At 41.2% G+C, this 18,168-nt stretch overlaps 1 protein-coding gene and 1 long non-coding RNA gene across 5 annotated transcripts; one reads left to right on the top strand and one right to left on the bottom strand.

Annotated features, from left to right (window-relative positions):
* Positions 1 to 7,250: 7,250 nt before the first annotated feature.
* On the top strand, positions 7,251 to 17,972 carry LOC134310864 (uncharacterized). Of its 4 annotated transcripts, none has more exons than XR_010011341.1 (5): positions 7,251 to 7,307; positions 9,552 to 9,992; positions 10,762 to 10,939; positions 12,640 to 12,805; positions 17,599 to 17,972. It is a non-coding gene; the product is annotated as an uncharacterized LOC134310864 (long non-coding RNA). The 4 variants fall into 4 exon arrangements; XR_010011343.1 differs by having other exon boundaries at positions 7,260 to 7,307; positions 9,805 to 9,992; XR_010011340.1 differs by lacking the exon at positions 7,251 to 7,307 and having other exon boundaries at positions 9,168 to 9,992.
* On the bottom strand, positions 9,792 to 13,796 carry wnt4b (wingless-type MMTV integration site family, member 4b). Its single transcript, XM_062992578.1, has 8 exons — positions 13,708 to 13,796; positions 12,620 to 12,773; positions 12,069 to 12,153; positions 11,862 to 11,993; positions 11,643 to 11,785; positions 11,016 to 11,156; positions 10,754 to 10,916; positions 9,792 to 9,961 (listed from the first exon to the last, which is right to left on the bottom strand). Exons 1-8 carry the CDS (start codon positions 13,794 to 13,796, stop codon positions 9,792 to 9,794), a joined length of 1,077 nt encoding a protein of 358 aa, XP_062848648.1.
* Positions 17,973 to 18,168: the final 196 nt, after the last annotated feature.

Raw genomic sequence — 18,168 nt, forward strand, 5'->3', positions numbered from 1 at the left:
CCTACATCCCATAATACTCACCCAGCCTAATACACACTCGCACACGCTACACACTTCCTCCTCTGTCCCTGCCCCCCTAGCAACCAGGTCGTCATAGAAATGCCCCCCCCCCCAACACACACACACACACACACAGTGACATCCCATAATAAGCTCTGCCAGACCGCTGCTCCCCTGCCATCCCATAATATTCAGCTGTCCTAAAAAAAGAGAAGGTGGAAGCAGTACAGTCACATGGTCTCCAGGGAAACTCCGGCCCTAGCAACCAGACCATAATGATCGCAGCAGGGCCGAGTGTGTCCACCTGGCTGGATTATAATCCGGACACTGACCACAGCACACAGTGCACCCGGAGTACAACCGCACCACACGTTCTGTATAGCAATGTTAGTGTTATTAGGAGAGGTCCAATCCTGTACTGACCCGGAGTACAACCGCACTACACGTTCTGTATACTAATGTTAGTGTTATTAGGAGAGGTCCAATCCTGTACTGACCCGGAGTACAACCGCACTACACGTTCTGTATAGCAATGTTAGTGTTATTAGGAGAGGTCCAATCCTGTACTGACCCGGAGTACAACCGCACTACACGTTCTGTATACTAATGTTAGTGTTATTAGGAGAGGTCCAATCCTGTACTGACCCGGAGTACAACCGCACTACACGTTCTGTATACTAATGTTAGTGTTATTAGGAGAGGTCCAATCCTGTACTGACCCGGAGTACAACCGCACCACACGTTCTGTATAGCAATGTTAGTGTTATTAGGAGAGGTCCAATCCTGTACTGACCCGGAGTACAACCGCACCACACGTTCTGTATAGTAATGTTAGTGTTATTAGGAGAGGTCCAATCCTGTACTGACCCGGAGTACAACCGCACCACACGTTCTGTATAGCAATGTTAGTGTTATTAGGAGAGGTCCAATCCTGTACTGACCCGGAGTACAACCGCACTACACGTTCTGTATAGCAATGTTAGTGTTATTAGGAGAGGCCCAATCTTGTACTGACCCGGAGTACAACCGCACTACACGTTCTGTATAGTAATGTTAGTGTTATTAGGAGACGCCCAATCCTGTACTGACCCGGAGTACAACCGCACTACACGTTCTGTATAGCAATGTTAGTGTTATTAGGAGACGCCCAATCCTGTACTGACCCGGAGTACAACCGCACTACACGTTCTGTATAGCAATGTTAGTGTTATTAGGAGACGCCCAATCCTGTACTGACCCGGAGTACAACCGCACTGCACGTTCTGTATAGTAATGTTAGTGTTATTAGGAGAGGTCCAATCCTGTACTGACCCGGAGTACAACCGCACTACACGTTCTGTATAGTAATGTTAGTGTTATTAGGAGAGGTCCAATCCTGTACTGACCCGGAGTACAACCGCACTACACGTTCTGTATAGTAATGTTAGTGTTATTAGGAGAGGTCCAATCCTGTACTGACCCGGAGTACAACCGCACTGCACGTTCTGTATAGTAATGTTAGTGTTATTAGGAGAGGCCCAATCCTGTACTGACCCGGAGTACAACCGCACTACACGTTCTGTATAGCAATGTTAGTGTTATTAGGAGAGGTCCAATCCTGTACTGACCCGGAGTACAACCGCACTACACGTTCTGTATAGCAATGTTAGTGTTATTAGGAGAGGTCCAATCCTGTACTGACCCGGAGTACAACCGCACTACACGTTCTGTATAGTAATGTTAGTGTTATTAGGAGAGGTCCAATCCTGTACTGACCCGGAGTACAACCGCACTACACGTTCTGTATAGTAATGTTAGTGTTATTAGGAGAGGTCCAATCTTGTACTGACCCGGAGTACAACCGCACTACACGTTCTGTATAGCAATGTTAGTGTTATTAGGAGAGGTCCAATCCTGTACTGACCCGGAGTACAACCGCACTACACGTTCTGTATAGTAATGTTAGTGTTATTAGGAGAGGTCCAATCCTGTACTGACCCGGAGTACAACCGCACTACACGTTCTGTATAGCAATGTTAGTGTTATTAGGAGAGGTCCAATCCTGTACTGACCCGGAGTACAACCGCACCACACGTTCTGTATAGTAATGTTAGTGTTATTAGGAGAGGTCCAATCCTGTACTGACCCGGAGTACAACCGCACCACACGTTCTGTATAGTAATGTTAGTGTTATTAGGAGACGCCCAATCCTGTACTGACCCGGAGTACAACCGCACTACACGTTCTGTATAGCAATGTTAGTGTTATTAGGAGACGCCCAATCCTGTACTGACCCGGAGTACAACCGCACTACACGTTGTGTATAGTAATGTTAGTGTTATTAGGAGAGGTCCAATCCTGTACTGACCCGGAGTACAACCGCACTACACGTTGTGTATAGTAATGTTAGTGTTATTAGGAGACGCCCAATCCTGTACTGACCCGGAGTACAACCGCACCACACGTTCTGTATAGTAATGTTAGTGTTATTAGGAGAGGTCCAATCCTGTACTGACCCGGAGTACAACCGCACTACACGTTCTGTATAGTAATGTTAGTGTTATTAGGAGACGCCCAATCTTGTACTGACCCGGAGTACAACCGCACTACACGTTCTGTATAGCAATGTTAGTGTTATTAGGAGACGCCCAATCCTGTACTGACCCGGAGTACAACCGCACTACACGTTCTGTATAGCAATGTTAGTGTTATTAGGAGAGGTCCAATCCTGTACTGACCCGGAGTACAACCGCACTACACGTTCTGTATAGCAATGTTAGTGTTATTAGGAGAGGTCCAATCCTGTACTGACCCGGAGTACAACCGCACTACACGTTCTGTATAGCAATGTTAGTGTTATTAGGAGAGGTCCAATCCTGTACTGACCCGGAGTACAACCGCACTACACGTTGTGTATAGTAATGTTAGTGTTATTAGGAGACGCCCAATCCTGTACTGACCCGGAGTACAACCGCACCACACGTTCTGTATAGTAATGTTAGTGTTATTAGGAGAGGTCCAATCCTGTACTGACCCGGAGTACAACCGCACTACACGTTCTGTATAGTAATGTTAGTGTTATTAGGAGACGCCCAATCCTGTACTGACCCGGAGTACAACCGCACTACACGTTCTGTATAGCAATGTTAGTGTTATTAGGAGAGGTCCAATCCTGTACTGACCCGGAGTACAACCGCACTACACGTTCTGTATAGCAATGTTAGTGTTATTAGGAGAGGTCCAATCCTGTACTGACCCGGAGTACAACCGCACTACACGTTCTGTATAGCAATGTTAGTGTTATTAGGAGAGGCCCAATCTTGTACTGACCCGGAGTACAACCGCACTACACGTTCTGTATAGCAATGTTAGTGTTATTAGGAGAGGTCCAATCCTGTACTGACCCGGAGTACAACCGCACTGCACGTTCTGTATAGTAATGTTAGTGTTATTAGGAGAGGCCCAATCCTGTACTGACCCGGAGTACAACCGCACTACACGTTCTGTATAGTAATGTTAGTGTTATTAGGAGAGGTCCAATCCTGTACTGACCCGGAGTACAACCGCACTACACGTTCTGTATAGCAATGTTAGTGTTATTAGGAGAGGTCCAATCCTGTACTGACCCGGAGTACAACCGCACTACACGTTCTGTATAGCAATGTTAGTGTTATTAGGAGAGGTCCAATCCTGTACTGACCCGGAGTACAACCGCACTACACGTTCTGTATAGTAATGTTAGTTTTATTAGGAGACGCCCAATCCTGTACTGACCCGGAGTACAACCGCACTACACGTTCTGTATAGTAATGTTAGTGTTATTAGGAGACGCCCAATCCTGTACTGACCCGGAGTACAACCGCACTACACGTTCTGTATAGTAATGTTAGTGTTATTAGGAGAGGTCCAATCCTGTACTGACCCGGAGTACAACCGCACTACACGTTCTGTATAGCAATGTTAGTGTTATTAGGAGACGCCCAATCCTGTACTGACCCGGAGTACAACCGCACTACACGTTCTGTATAGTAATGTTAGTGTTATTAGGAGAGGTCCAATCCTGTACTGACCCGGAGTACAACCGCACTACACGTTCTGTATAGTAATGTTAGTGTTATTAGGAGAGGTCCAATCCTGTACTGACCCGGAGTACAACCGCACTACACGTTCTGTATAGTAATGTTAGTGTTATTAGGAGAGGTCCAATCCTGTACTGACCCGGAGTACAACCGCACTACACGTTCTGTATAGTAATGTTAGTGTTATTAGGAGACGCCCAATCCTGTACTGACCCGGAGTACAACCGCACTACACGTTCTGTATAGTAATGTTAGTGTTATTAGGAGAGGTCCAATCCTGTACTGACCCGGAGTACAACCGCACTACACGTTCTGTATAGCAATGTTAGTGTTATTAGGAGAGGTCCAATCCTGTACTGACCCGGAGTACAACCGCACTACACGTTCTGTATAGTAATGTTAGTGTTATTAGGAGAGGTCCAATCCTGTACTGACCCGGAGTACAACCGCACTACACGTTCTGTATAGTAATGTTAGTGTTATTAGGAGACGCCCAATCCTGTACTGACCCGGAGTACAACCGCACTACACGTTCTGTATAGTAATGTTAGTTTTATTAGGAGACGCCCAATCCTGTACTGACCCGGAGTACAACCGCACGGAGTACAACCGCACTACACGTTCTGTATAGTAATGTTAGTTTTATTAGGAGACGCCCAATCCTGTACTGACCCGGAGTACAACCGCACTACACGTTCTGTATAGTAATGTTAGTGTTATTAGGAGACGCCCAATCCTGTACTGACCCGGAGTACAACCGCACTACACGTTCTGTATAGTAATGTTAGTGTTATTAGGAGAGGTCCAATCCTGTACTGACCCGGAGTACAACCGCACTACACGTTCTGTATAGCAATGTTAGTGTTATTAGGAGAGGTCCAATCCTGTACTGACCCGGAGTACAACCGCACTACACGTTCTGTATAGTAATGTTAGTGTTATTAGGAGAGGTCCAATCCTGTACTGACCCGGAGTACAACCGCACCACACGTTCTGTATAGCAATGTTAGTTTTATTAGGAGACGCCCAATCCTGTACTGACCCGGAGTACAACCGCACTACACGTTCTGTATAGTAATGTTAGTGTTATTAGGAGAGGTCCAATCCTGTACTGACCCGGAGTACAACCGCACTACACGTTCTGTATAGTAATGTTAGTGTTATTAGGAGACGCCCAATCCTGTACTGACCCGGAGTACAACCGCACTACACGTTCTGTATAGTAATGTTAGTTTTATTAGGAGACGCCCAATCCTGTACTGACCCGGAGTACAACCGCACTACACGTTCTGTATAGTAATGTTAGTTTTATTAGGAGACGCCCAATCCTGTACTGACCCGGAGTACAACCGCACTACACGTTCTGTATAGTAATGTTAGTTTTATTAGGAGACGCCCAATCCTGTACTGACCCGGAGTACAACCGCACGGAGTACAACCGCACTACACGTTCTGTATAGTAATGTTAGTTTTATTAGGAGACGCCCAATCCTGTACTGACCCGGAGTACAACCGCACTACACGTTCTGTATAGTAATGTTAGTGTTATTAGGAGACGCCCAATCCTGTACTGACCCGGAGTACAACCGCACTACACGTTCTGTATAGTAATGTTAGTGTTATTAGGAGAGGTCCAATCCTGTACTGACCCGGAGTACAACCGCACTACACGTTCTGTATAGCAATGTTAGTGTTATTAGGAGAGGTCCAATCCTGTACTGACCCGGAGTACAACCGCACTACACGTTCTGTATAGTAATGTTAGTGTTATTAGGAGAGGTCCAATCCTGTACTGACCCGGAGTACAACCGCACCACACGTTCTGTATAGCAATGTTAGTGTTATTAGGAGAGGTCCAATCTTGTACTGACCCGGAGTACAACCGCACTACACGTTCTGTATAGTAATGTTAGTGTTATTAGGAGAGGTCCAATCCTGTACTGACCCGGAGTACAACCGCACCACACGTTCTGTATAGCAATGTTAGTGTTATTAGGAGAGGTCCAATCTTGTACTGACCCGGAGTACAACCGCACTACACGTTCTGTATAGTAATGTTAGTGTTATTAGGAGAGGTCCAATCCTGTACTGACCCGGAGTACAACCGCACCACACGTTCTGTATACTAATGTTAGTGTTATTAGGAGAGGTCCAATCCTGTACTGACCCGGAGTACAACCGCACCACACGTTCTGTATACTAATGTTAGTGTTATTAGGAGAGGTCCAATCCTGTACTGACCCGGAGTACAACCGCACTACACGTTCTGTATAGCAATGTTAGTGTTATTAGGAGAGGTCCAATCTTGTACTGACCCGGAGTACAACCGCACTACACGTTCTGTATAGTAATGTTAGTGTTATTAGGAGACGCCCAATCCTGTACTGACCCGGAGTACAACCGCACTACACGTTCTGTATAGCAATGTTAGTGTTATTAGGAGAGGTCCAATCTTGTACTGACCCGGAGTACAACCGCACTACACGTTCTGTATAGTAATGTTAGTGTTATTAGGAGACGCCCAATCCTGTACTGACCCGGAGTACAACCGCACGGAGTACAACCGCACTACACGTTCTGTATAGTAATGTTAGTTTTATTAGGAGACGCCCAATCCTGTACTGACCCGGAGTACAACCGCACTACACGTTCTGTATAGTAATGTTAGTGTTATTAGGAGACGCCCAATCCTGTACTGACCCGGAGTACAACCGCACGGAGTACAACCGCACTACACGTTCTGTATAGTAATGTTAGTTTTATTAGGAGACGCCCAATCCTGTACTGACCCGGAGTACAACCGCATGGAGTACAACCGCACTACACGTTCTGTATAGTAATGTTAGTTTTATTAGGAGATGCCCAATCTTGTACTGACCTACAGTTCTGAACTGGAATTTGATTTGAAGCTTTTTTGGTGATCAATAATGTAAACAGTCAGATTCCGACATTTCTACATTCCTCTGTTTACTGAAGCCTGTAATGCTATTCAGGATGATCATTATTATTGTTAATTTACACTTACCACTAATTCCTGGCCAGGATTACAGTGGGTACAGGGCAGGCAGAAACACACCCTAAACAGTGTGCAGGTCTATAGCAGGAAATCACTTACTTGTTCATTTGCTCACTTATCCCTGTATTGTTAAATACAGTAATTAATCTATCTTTGCAGGTTTTGGGCGATAAAAGGAAACCCCAGAAAACCCAAGCAGACGTGGGACATACCAAACTCCCTCTGAGACTCCGGTGAACAGAGTGATGTCCTGTGTTTCTGTGTGGAACCCACCTGTCATTCAATGATCTTACTATTTAGACTTGTTTTAAATGATATACAATCATGATCAATTTGATTGCTAATGCAGTACTAGGACTAAAACTGACCTCAAATCCTGAATCAGTTTCTAATCAGGTGTTCCAGTCAGACCCACTGCTGTTTAATTGTTAAACATCTGATTTTGTCAAAAACACAGAGATCATCCACATCTTTGATCAGTATTAGGATCAGTATTAGCATTAAATATCAAAAAGGATCAGACATCATGTATTCTCATTATTATTATTATTAGTAGTAGTAGTAGTAGTAGTAGTAGTAGTATTATATAGTATATTCTTTTAAGACAGTGGTAGCTCAACGATTAAGGTACTGGACTAGTAATCAGAAGGCTCATGGTTAAGCCCCATCACTGCCAGGTTTTCCCTTTTGGGCCCCTGATTGACCCCTAACCCTCAAGTGCTAACATTATAAACAGTTAGTGCTGTAAGTTGCTTTAAATAAAAGTGTCCAGTGAAAGTCCTACATGTAAATGTAAATATTACTTAAGCACTTTAATATCTTTGGTATCGTTGATTGGAAGGCTGGTGTGTTCAAGAAAAACACCCATTCAGTCACTCAGCCACTCACATCTGTGGGGACATCAGAGCAGCCAATACACCTTATTCATGCTTTTGTTAAATGGAAAGACACTAAAGTACATGAAAACCTGTAGGTCTGTTTTAATTAACAGAGGTAAATGTCAGATACCAGTATTGGGAATTTGATGCTGATTTCACTCTTGAGTACTTTATGGATAATAGATTTTAGCTGAGGGACTGTAGAGGATAGATTATAGATAATGGATTATAGATTATCCATTTTCTATTGTCTATTATAGATTATATTTTGTAGATGATGGAAAAAGATGATGGATTGTAGATTATCCAATTTCTATTATCTATTATTATTGATAGATTGTAGATGATGGATTGTAGATTGATTGTAGGTGATTGCTTAAAGATGATAGATAATGGATCATGGATTACATATGATGGATCATGGGCTGTAGGATATGGACATGTATTATAGACACACACACACACTATCGTCTTCCTCCTGGGTCGGTCACTATGGAGATTTGTGGGGGGGGGGGGGCTGTCATTCACCAATCAGAGCTGGGGTTAAGGAGGTGGAGTCACTATGTAGCCCCCAACCACACACAGCACATCCCATAATACTCTTCCCCTGCTCTGAGAGAAGATTACTTGGGGACTTGAAACGGTGATGGACACACAAACCCACAACCTACTTCCTTACATCTATAGCATGTGTTCTTGGTTTCATCCCATAATATTCTCTAAATTTAACATCCAGTTACTCAAAATGAGGTCAAAAATAATGTGTACTGCCTCTATACACACACACACACACCTTTATTACACAGTTCCATACACATAGAGACAGTACATACTCCAACTGAGCACACATCCATCACACACACATTGTCTTTTACCAAACAATCCAATACCATGTGCACTACACACTAAACCAATAGTCCTTAATCTGCAGCTCCTTAATCTGTGGGGAAGTACCATCAATACAATTATGGAACATATTTGTTTTTTTCTTTTCTATTATAATTTATTGGGTATATCATATTGTTCATTTTGGGTATATCATATACTTTTGTATACATATGTATTTTTTCACTACTAATATCAAAACCTCAAGATTTAGGCTTCAGCGATAGTGGATTACATTTACATTTTCAGCATTTACCAGACGCCTTTATCCAAAGCGACTTACAGTACAGTATACAATCTGAGCATTTGAGGGTTAAGGGCCTTGCTCAAGGGCCCAACAGCAGCAACCTGGCAGTGGTGAGGCTTGAACCAGCAACCTTTTGATTACTAGTCCACTACCCTAACCACTAGGCTACAAATTAGTGTATTAGACTGCTGTGTCACCTGACAGTCCCATACCATGCCTAATCTGTGCCATTTAAAAACTCTGGATTAGTTTAATATGTAAAATAACATGTAATATGTAAAATAATGAGACAGAGAAAATGAATTTGAAAGATAATGATCTATTGTTGCTTATTGTGCCCACAATGATGTGCATCAGACCAGATAGCAAATAGAATGTAAGTGTATTCTGTTGCGCTGTCTCAGCATGAATAAATCAACAAGACAAACCAATTCTATAATAATTATGTTAATATATTTATTCTGCAGGGGGTTACTTAGTATTTTGGGTGAAATGTAGCAGCAGGACACAAACAGTGGTCAGGATGGTTTTTCAAATAAATAAGATTGATCAGACACAGTGAGTAGTAAAGGTGAATCTGATATAAATATGTAAAGTTCATTAGTCTACATTATTACAGCTCTGTGCTGAACTATGTTACAGGGTTAAACTCCGCCTGAAAGCTGGGTCACATTCCATTAGTGTGGGTATGTGTGTGGGTGTGTGTTTCACTCTCTACAGGTGTGTATTTGTACAGTGTTTTTGCACTGTTGACAGCGGACCGAGCAGCACCAGGAGAATTTACAGGAGCAGCGCTGAACCACCTCTGCCCGACCGGATCTGTAACCAGGACCACAGCACAACAGCTCACAACCGTCTGGGGCTAAACGGGAAGTTCCTGTATTACACAATAAAGGAGCAGAGTAAATGTAGGAAAAAAAACATGGCCATGCTATAATAGTACAAGGTTATTGCTCAGATTTTGTTAGGTGATTTATATTACTGTAGTCCCAATACCCTGTTTTTACTGTCAATCTGAGTGTTGGCAGACATCGGTACCAATCCTCACATCATTAGTCAAGCTGACCCACTGCAAGAAAGTTGGTTGCAATACGATACAATATGATTCCAATTCTCTATCTGTACCGTACCTAATGTGCTATTGTCTGTTTCCAATTACGCAAGAGAACCTGTGAAAGGAGGAGTAACATTGTGACACCACTCTGCACCAAAGGCTGAGAGCAAATACACAATAACTGTAAACAGCAGTCACAACAACAGGATGATATTCAGTTTTACCCCACAGTTAAGCATGAAAAATCATGGCTGATCACTTCCATCCAGGACATACACTTTTTAAACCACTCTCCTCTGGCAAGAGGCAGAGGTAAAATTTCAGCCATAAAAACAGTTTTATCTTGACTGCAACTGACCTGTATTGGCTCTAGTACTAATACCTGGTACACATTTTTATGTGGCCCCATGTAAGGAACTCAGCCATAGTGTCTATATAAAATTTGGTGCCATTCATGTTAAGTATCATCATATCATAATAATAATACTGTTATCGGCATGATTACTTACATTAAATGGTGCACAGAGAAAGACTGGAGTAATAATAGTAAAAACTAAGATGTGGACCCTACACTACCCCGGCTTGTGTGTATGACTAATTGATCCATTAATGTACCATTGCAGCGGCGACCAGCAGTTCCCAGGATGCCGTTCTCAGGGTCCAGGTGGCAGAAATCGGGGGAAGTGGTCAGGTAGACGAGATCACGTGCAGCAGGGGGTTTCACATGAGGATCCTTCGGCAGTAGAGCAGCTCGAGAACCAATTCTTGTCAGACGTACCTACAAACCAACAGGAGTATCAGGTTATCTATTTACTACCTGATTACTGACAGACAACGTAAATAGCATCAATCTACATACTGTATCTGTTTCTCATACCTCAGTGGCTCCATCAAATCGTTCTTTCAGTACAGAACCGACCCTACGAAATGGAGGCATCACCTTCCAACAGGTTCTGAGTTCACAGGAACCCGAAACTCCGTGGCACTTACACTCCACCTGCATGTTATGGAGAATAGCCTGGTACAGAGGAAGAAATATCACATGACCAATGTATCACACTTATGACCCGTAACAAGATAAGGTTCTGGAAAATGTTCAATTAGATTTTGGAACAGCAGGGATTTACTTTAATTTAGCCAGGGCCATCGCTGACAATTCATCCCAAAGCAGTTAAATGGAATTGAGGTCAGGATCTACCAAAATACTTTTTAATGGAGCTTGGTTGCGTGCGAGAGCATTGCTATGCTGAAGCTGAGAATTACGTTTCCCAAACTGTTGTTTCTGAAATATTGTATGCTGCAGCATTAATATTTATTTTCATTTAAATTAAGAGGCCCAAACTTGCCTTTCTCACTGTGCATTCAGACAGATGTTCCTCTCCTAACACCAACCAAACCAGATTTATTAATTAAACTGCATAGTGCTGAGGAGTAATACCAGATTTCAAGCCTGTACTTGCCATTGTCTGCTTTTATTTTAACTTCAGTATTTTAACAAGCTTACCTTTCTTCCTGCTTCATTATTGTGGATGTTCATTAGTGGACGCCCTGAAGAGGTGCCCTTCGCTCGCTCTGGCTCATCAACAAATGTCTGTGATAAGGCAACACCGTATGACAAATTGTCTGAACAACCTGACCACTGGAACCCTGTGGAGAATGCACAATATGCTAAGAAAAACATGCTAGCCAACAAGCCTTACATGAAGAATAGAAGTATACCCACCCTCTGGACTGACCCCCCTGACCTTTCGGTCACAGCCGCATCTCTCCAGCTCTCCCCTGCTGCAGCCTCGTGTTACTGCGACCGCTACAGCTGCAGAGGAAAGAGCATGAACAAACGCTGCCTCCCGTGTCCCTGCAACCAAAATATCCATCAATTAATGTCGGATTATATTATTAGAAATACTTCATACATGAGAAAATGTCTGACCTTGATTCATCACACGGCCAAACACGTTGATGCCACGTGGAGTGGTGGAGCAGTTCCACCTCCGATTTCGGAACTGATGCTGGCACTGAGAAAGAAAAACACATTGTGAGGAGTGAGACCTGTACAGTGTTTGGTGGATACACAGATTTTTCTGTGGATAATTCTGAATAATTCTAGCTAGCTAACCAATAATTGCAATAATATCTAATGCTAGCTAACAAACTCAACCCAGGTAACAAAATACAACTAAGGTTAACTTGTCAACTATTTGCTTTTAATGTTAAATCAGTTGGCAAATGCCTTCACAGTATGTGTCAGCGTACAATGGCAGTAATTGGGCCTTATTTAAGGGCCCAATAATATAAGTTTGATGGTGTTGGGACTTAGCCTTCAACTGGTAGCCCGGTAGCTAAGCTGTTGCTAAGAAAATTTGATTTAAGCAGTGCAAATAGCCCAGACTACCGTCAGCACTAACCAAGTTAAAATCAAGATTATATCATATGACTGCTAGCATGTGGTAGTTTTGTTTACATGAATGATCTTTCTCTTACCTCCTCTATTACCATCTCAGCAGCTTTCCGAATAGATTCCATCACTTCCCCTCTTGCCCTACACACACCCACCTGCCCCATCGACAGACCACGTAGACGCATACACACCCCCGAGCCGGAGACCGGCCGAGAGCGTGGTACACGTACCAGAGAACTGAACACAAAGGAAGATGTTCATTGAAACTGGTAAATGAGCTCTGATCAATATTTTATTGTTTATGCTAGTACAAATGAGATATAAATATTTAGAGACACTGTAAATGTTAAGAATTTTAGCTGGTTTGTTTACATTCCCCTGCCCCTGTTTGTTTAAATGCCCCAGAAACTGTTTTTAAAGCTGTAGCATCTCATGATACTGTGTCTGCTACTTTACATGTTTAACAAAAAACATACTGATTGAATATGGTTACAATTTGTCAAAGTATGCAGACCTTTGTCCTAATAATTACTGAGCTCTTCACTACCTTGATGAGGCTCAATGAATCCAGAGTCTATCTCAGAGTGCAAGCAAAAAATACACCATAGACCTGTTGATAAAAACCTGCATCTTCTTTTGTTTCTACATTAACCTTTAAGTTACGTCATGCTCTGTTTGAGGGTCCTAAATTATCCTTAGCCTTTTTGAATTAGCCTGATACTTCATGACGTTCCCTATTGAAAACCGCAAGCAAACAATATTTTATAATACAGTAGAGTACAGTGATTCTGCCTGCTCTTTCAGGGGTCTTTGGTCTAGGGTTAATCTCACATTCATTCTTTATTAGGAAATAATTCACAAGTAAAACAGCTACAGTTTGTACATGATCGTCCTTTACTACAAGGGCAGCTTGGTGGCTCAGTGGGTAGCACTGTAGGCTCACAGCAAGAATGTCCTGGGTCCCAGGTGGACCGGTCCGGGTCCTTTCAGTGTGAAGTTTGCATGTTCTCCCCAAAGCGTAAAACATACTGTTAAAACCCTAATAAACAAACAAACATATACTACATCCACACTGATGCCATAATGCATTTACAGGGAAATTGTTGGTCAAAGGCAAGTAAAATTCCTGAATGACAGAGTAACAGTTTGTGTTTCAAGGTTTTGTACTTACATCCAGTTGGTTGCCATGGTGAGGTGGGTTGCCCATAGCAACAGCAGGAGTAGTCGTCCCGTATGATTGACAGAAGAGACAGTGGGCATCAGACTGTCTGTCTGTCAGTGTATTTGTCTAACTGTTTGTCAGTCTATCGAATGTTCAGCATATATAGTCAACTGCTAAATCTCTCTGTATTCTGTCTATGTATTATATGTATATACTTATATGTTTGTCTGTATGAGTTGTTTCAGTATAGTTTTATCTATCTGTATGTCTCTCACTGTCTGTCCATCTATCCTACCTTCTGTCCGTCTGTATATTTAATTATAAATGTATTTGTCCACCTGTCTCTCTGTCTTCCTCACTTTCGGAGTTTCAGAGTTGGGGATTGTCCCCTCATATCTGTCAAAGTAATTTTTTTGGTAAGTTACCTTTTTTTTTTACATTTTCAATCATGCATTATATTAGTAAAGCACAACAATAAATAATATGTACAATGTAAACATTCATATTTAATAAGGAAATGAATCTTACCCATTCAGAGAGCTCACGTCAACCATCCGGTAAAAAGAAATATATACATAAACAATAAATCCACCAAAATAAATTTCACCTATCCTGTTGTTTATGCTCACATTTAATGGTAATCATAACTGGATGCTAACAAGTCCTAATTAGATTAAAAATTAATTCTAGTCCTAAATAAAGTTTCCTTTTGAGTGGAAAAAAGTGTATTCCTTAATGAAGAGGAATCCAGTGAAACGTTAGAAGACGAGTGTGGGATAGAAAGGTGGAACAAGGGTTATAAAGGGCAAGAGGTACAAAGGAGTGAGGAACAGGGAGGGGACAGAGATTCGCAAATCATTTGTTTATTTTGAACAACTTGTGTAAGTAATTCAAAACAAATCAAACATTACTTTCACTACTTTCATTACTTTGCACATTCAAACATTTAAACAGCCATGTTAATCTGCAACCTGTTTATCAAAAGATGTGTGTTTATTTGAATAAGTCAAAATTCATAAAGTTTGAGTCCCTTTGGTTCTAACAGCAGCAGCAGTTAATCAGCAGATTTGTATAATGTTAATTTAAAATTGATTCAAATTTTAGACTTATTTAATACTTGGATTCAATTGTTTTAGATAAATTAGGTAAAGAAGTTTGATTCACCTATTACTTAAACATAAGAATAAACCTTGTGATTGATGGAGAGTAAATAGAATTACTTGAAGGTTTCCTCTTTAAATAGTAATGACGTATGTGAGTTACCTAGCGTCTGTGAGATCTACGTCATAAAATGTCACCCCCTAAACCGCTCTAAAAAAGGTCTTTGGTTGAAACTAGCGAACAAGGCAGGACGACAGAAAGACAGACAGTGAATGTATCGTCCTCTTTACCTCATGTTTAGTTTTCCCAAAGTTTGTTGGTGTTTTTACGAGTGTGCCCCTACATTCACTCCCTTACCCCTGCAGTCCTGTCGTCCTTCACTCCTCTGTATTGTCTTAGAAGAAGGGATGACATTTAGACAAGAGTGGTCGACAAATATTGGACCCGGAGAATGAAAATAAATCACCTCTTGTGCAGAGGGAGTAGTGGGACCCCAAAACCAATAAACACTTCCTATAATAATAATTACAATAATAAAGAAAAAATGAAAGATATAAAGAACAAAAAAATCTACAAATCCATACACCGAATAAAAATTGCAGATAGACAAAGTTTAGAAAATTTGTCGTAACATATAAAATTACATACAGAATAACAAGAACAGAATTATAGAAATAAAGTAGACCAGACAAAGTTAAACACGATTTAAAATTAGCAACAATTGGAGTAATCCATCTTGCGATTCTAAACACAGTGATATAATGAGGGGTCATCGGGTGTTTTGGGTCCCTCAGGATCACATGCTCTCACCTAGGCAACCCAGTTTAGGTAATCAAATCTTGGCTTGGGTCCATAAAGCTGTTTAAGCCATGGAAAGTTTTTACACAGTCTCCAAACTTGCTAACACTTCTGATGTTATTGCAGTGAAAGCTACAGTGGTAGCTTAGTGATTAAGGTACTGGACTATTCATCAGGTTACTGGTTTAAACCCCACAACCACCAGGTTGCCAGTGTTGGGCCCTGAGCAAGGCCCCTACTCTTCAATTGCTTGGATTGTATTTAGTCTCAATTGTATGTTGCTTTAGATAAATTGTCTGTTGCATTATTGTAAATGAGAAACCCCATCTGACATTCCCTTCCTCAGACATGGCCAGTTGTGTCTGTAGAACACACAACCAGATTGGTAGCACTAGAGAGATTTAAACTGTCCACAGTGGTAATTATTGTATTAGAATGCTGCTCCACCCGGCAAACCCATATGACCTGTTACTCCACAGCTTGCTCTCATCTTGCATGGGCTCTTTGCTGGAGGATCACAACCATTATGCTGACTTGACCCCCCTGCACACACTTTATCCTTTAAATGTAACTGTCATTTGTACATGCTTTGGTCCTTGTTGTGAAGTGTTGTGATGCTGTCAAATCCAACTTAACTTCAGGAAACTGTTCTTAGTTCAGATTCTGCAAAGTTTTATCCTTACCTAAGTGTCAACCTGGACAGTCTGTGGAATTTTAAACTCATGCAACTCATACTTTCTCTTTTTGCTTTTGCCTAAGGAATCGAACAGCATGGTAATTAATTTGTTCTTTAAAGTACCTGTTGAAATGCACGAAAACTATTTTTGGTAATTTTTGGTAAACTGGCAAACCTGGACCCATTCTTACTCATAATGGTGTAGACCTTTTTGTTTGCTCTATTTACTCTTGCATGATTGAATCACCCATTAAAGTTAAAAAAACATTAAACATCTTGTATTTGTAGTAAATTAACAAATCACTCATTTTTGTTTTACCTGTTTCAAATCCCCTCCCAAATTTTCTGGGGATTGAAGTTTATGGGGTTGAGCTGACAGTCCAGATTTGGGTTTCCTACAGTGCACTTTTGACCAGTGTAAATGGCTGCCTCTGGCTATTGAATGATAACATCAGCTTCACCTCTGATTTGTTTTTCTAACAGATGTCAGAGTGTAATTTTCAGGTGCGACCTTGTATTGGTGGTCTTTAAAACGCATTGGCCTTGTTAAAATGGTATTAGTGGTATTAGTTTGATTTCTGTTGGATACAGAAAAGGTTCATGTGAACAGTTTGCTAATGAAAGGATGAAATAAACGGATGATATATCAGCAGTTGGTGTTGAGCTCAGACTGTAGTGTGTGTTTCTCTTTGTGTGGCTGTCTCTACGGTAACTCCATGGTGACCACCGGTGTTGGGTCCGGCGCCTCTCTGTGTTTCTCCTCGTTCCATCATTCACTCCTTGCTCGTAAATAATAGCACCCCTAACAGCCCATCCTTTCACCTTTCAAACTTGCTCTCACACTCCAGTACTGACCACTACTCATCATATCTAGCATAACCATTCGCTTTTCTTTCTCCTTTTCCTTTTTTCATTGTTCTGTTGCTTTATCTTTTTGCTTCTTTTATCCCACCATTGTTAAGTTCTTGCTCTTCTCAATTTAACCTTAGCAAATTTCAATTAACCATTGTCTATGCTTTCTGTTTTTATTCTTTTCTTTCTAAAACATTTGTTTTGTTCATATTCCCTTTTAGCACTCCAACAATATTTTCATTCAATTACCAAAGATTTCTCGTGTCTTGTGTTTGTTTCATCTTTTTCTTTCTATTAATTACCCTTACTTACCACTTTAAATCCTTTTTATATATTTCTTTTATTACTTATTAATTTTCATCCATCTTTCCTTTACTTCATTTTTTCTTTTCTTCATTCTAGTATCTCAGCATAATTTTTTATTTTTTTTTATATTTTGTTTATGCATTTTCTCCCCTTTCTCTCCCCCTTAGCGTGTCCAATTGCCGATTGCGTCATGCTTCCTCTCCACCAATGCCGATCCCCGCTCTGATTGAGGAGAACGAAGACACACCCTGAGAGCACTCTTTTCTCATCTCTGTGCAGGCGCCATCAATCAGCCAGCAGTGAGAGAGACCCCATCCGGCTTAGTCCCGCCCATATCTAGCACAATTTTTTAACTTTATTTCTTGTTTAGCATTTTTTGCTTCTTTTTGATCTTTTTTTCCACTTTTTATGTTTTATGTTTTTTTTTTACACAATTCCAGTTTTTATTTATATATTTTATTTGTTCCCCTTTATCTCCATTTCTTTTGGGTTTTTAATGCCTTTTTTTTCCTTTCTTTTCAAGGTGGTCGAAAACTTTGATTAAAAAAACAAGAAGAATCAGGTTATTTATTGTAATGTTTTTTATTTAATAATGTACATATATATGTGAGAAAAAACAGTAAAACAGAAAAAACTACATCATGTTCCCTCCAACCTCCACTCAGGAGATTTAACTACTCATACTCACCTACTTAAAAATTTCTACAACAGACTACGGTAAAGCTTCTAAAATAAAC

This window comes from Trichomycterus rosablanca, chromosome 3 (genome assembly GCF_030014385.1).
Source record: "Trichomycterus rosablanca isolate fTriRos1 chromosome 3, fTriRos1.hap1, whole genome shotgun sequence".
Classification (NCBI taxonomy): domain Eukaryota; kingdom Metazoa; phylum Chordata; class Actinopteri; order Siluriformes; family Trichomycteridae; genus Trichomycterus; species Trichomycterus rosablanca.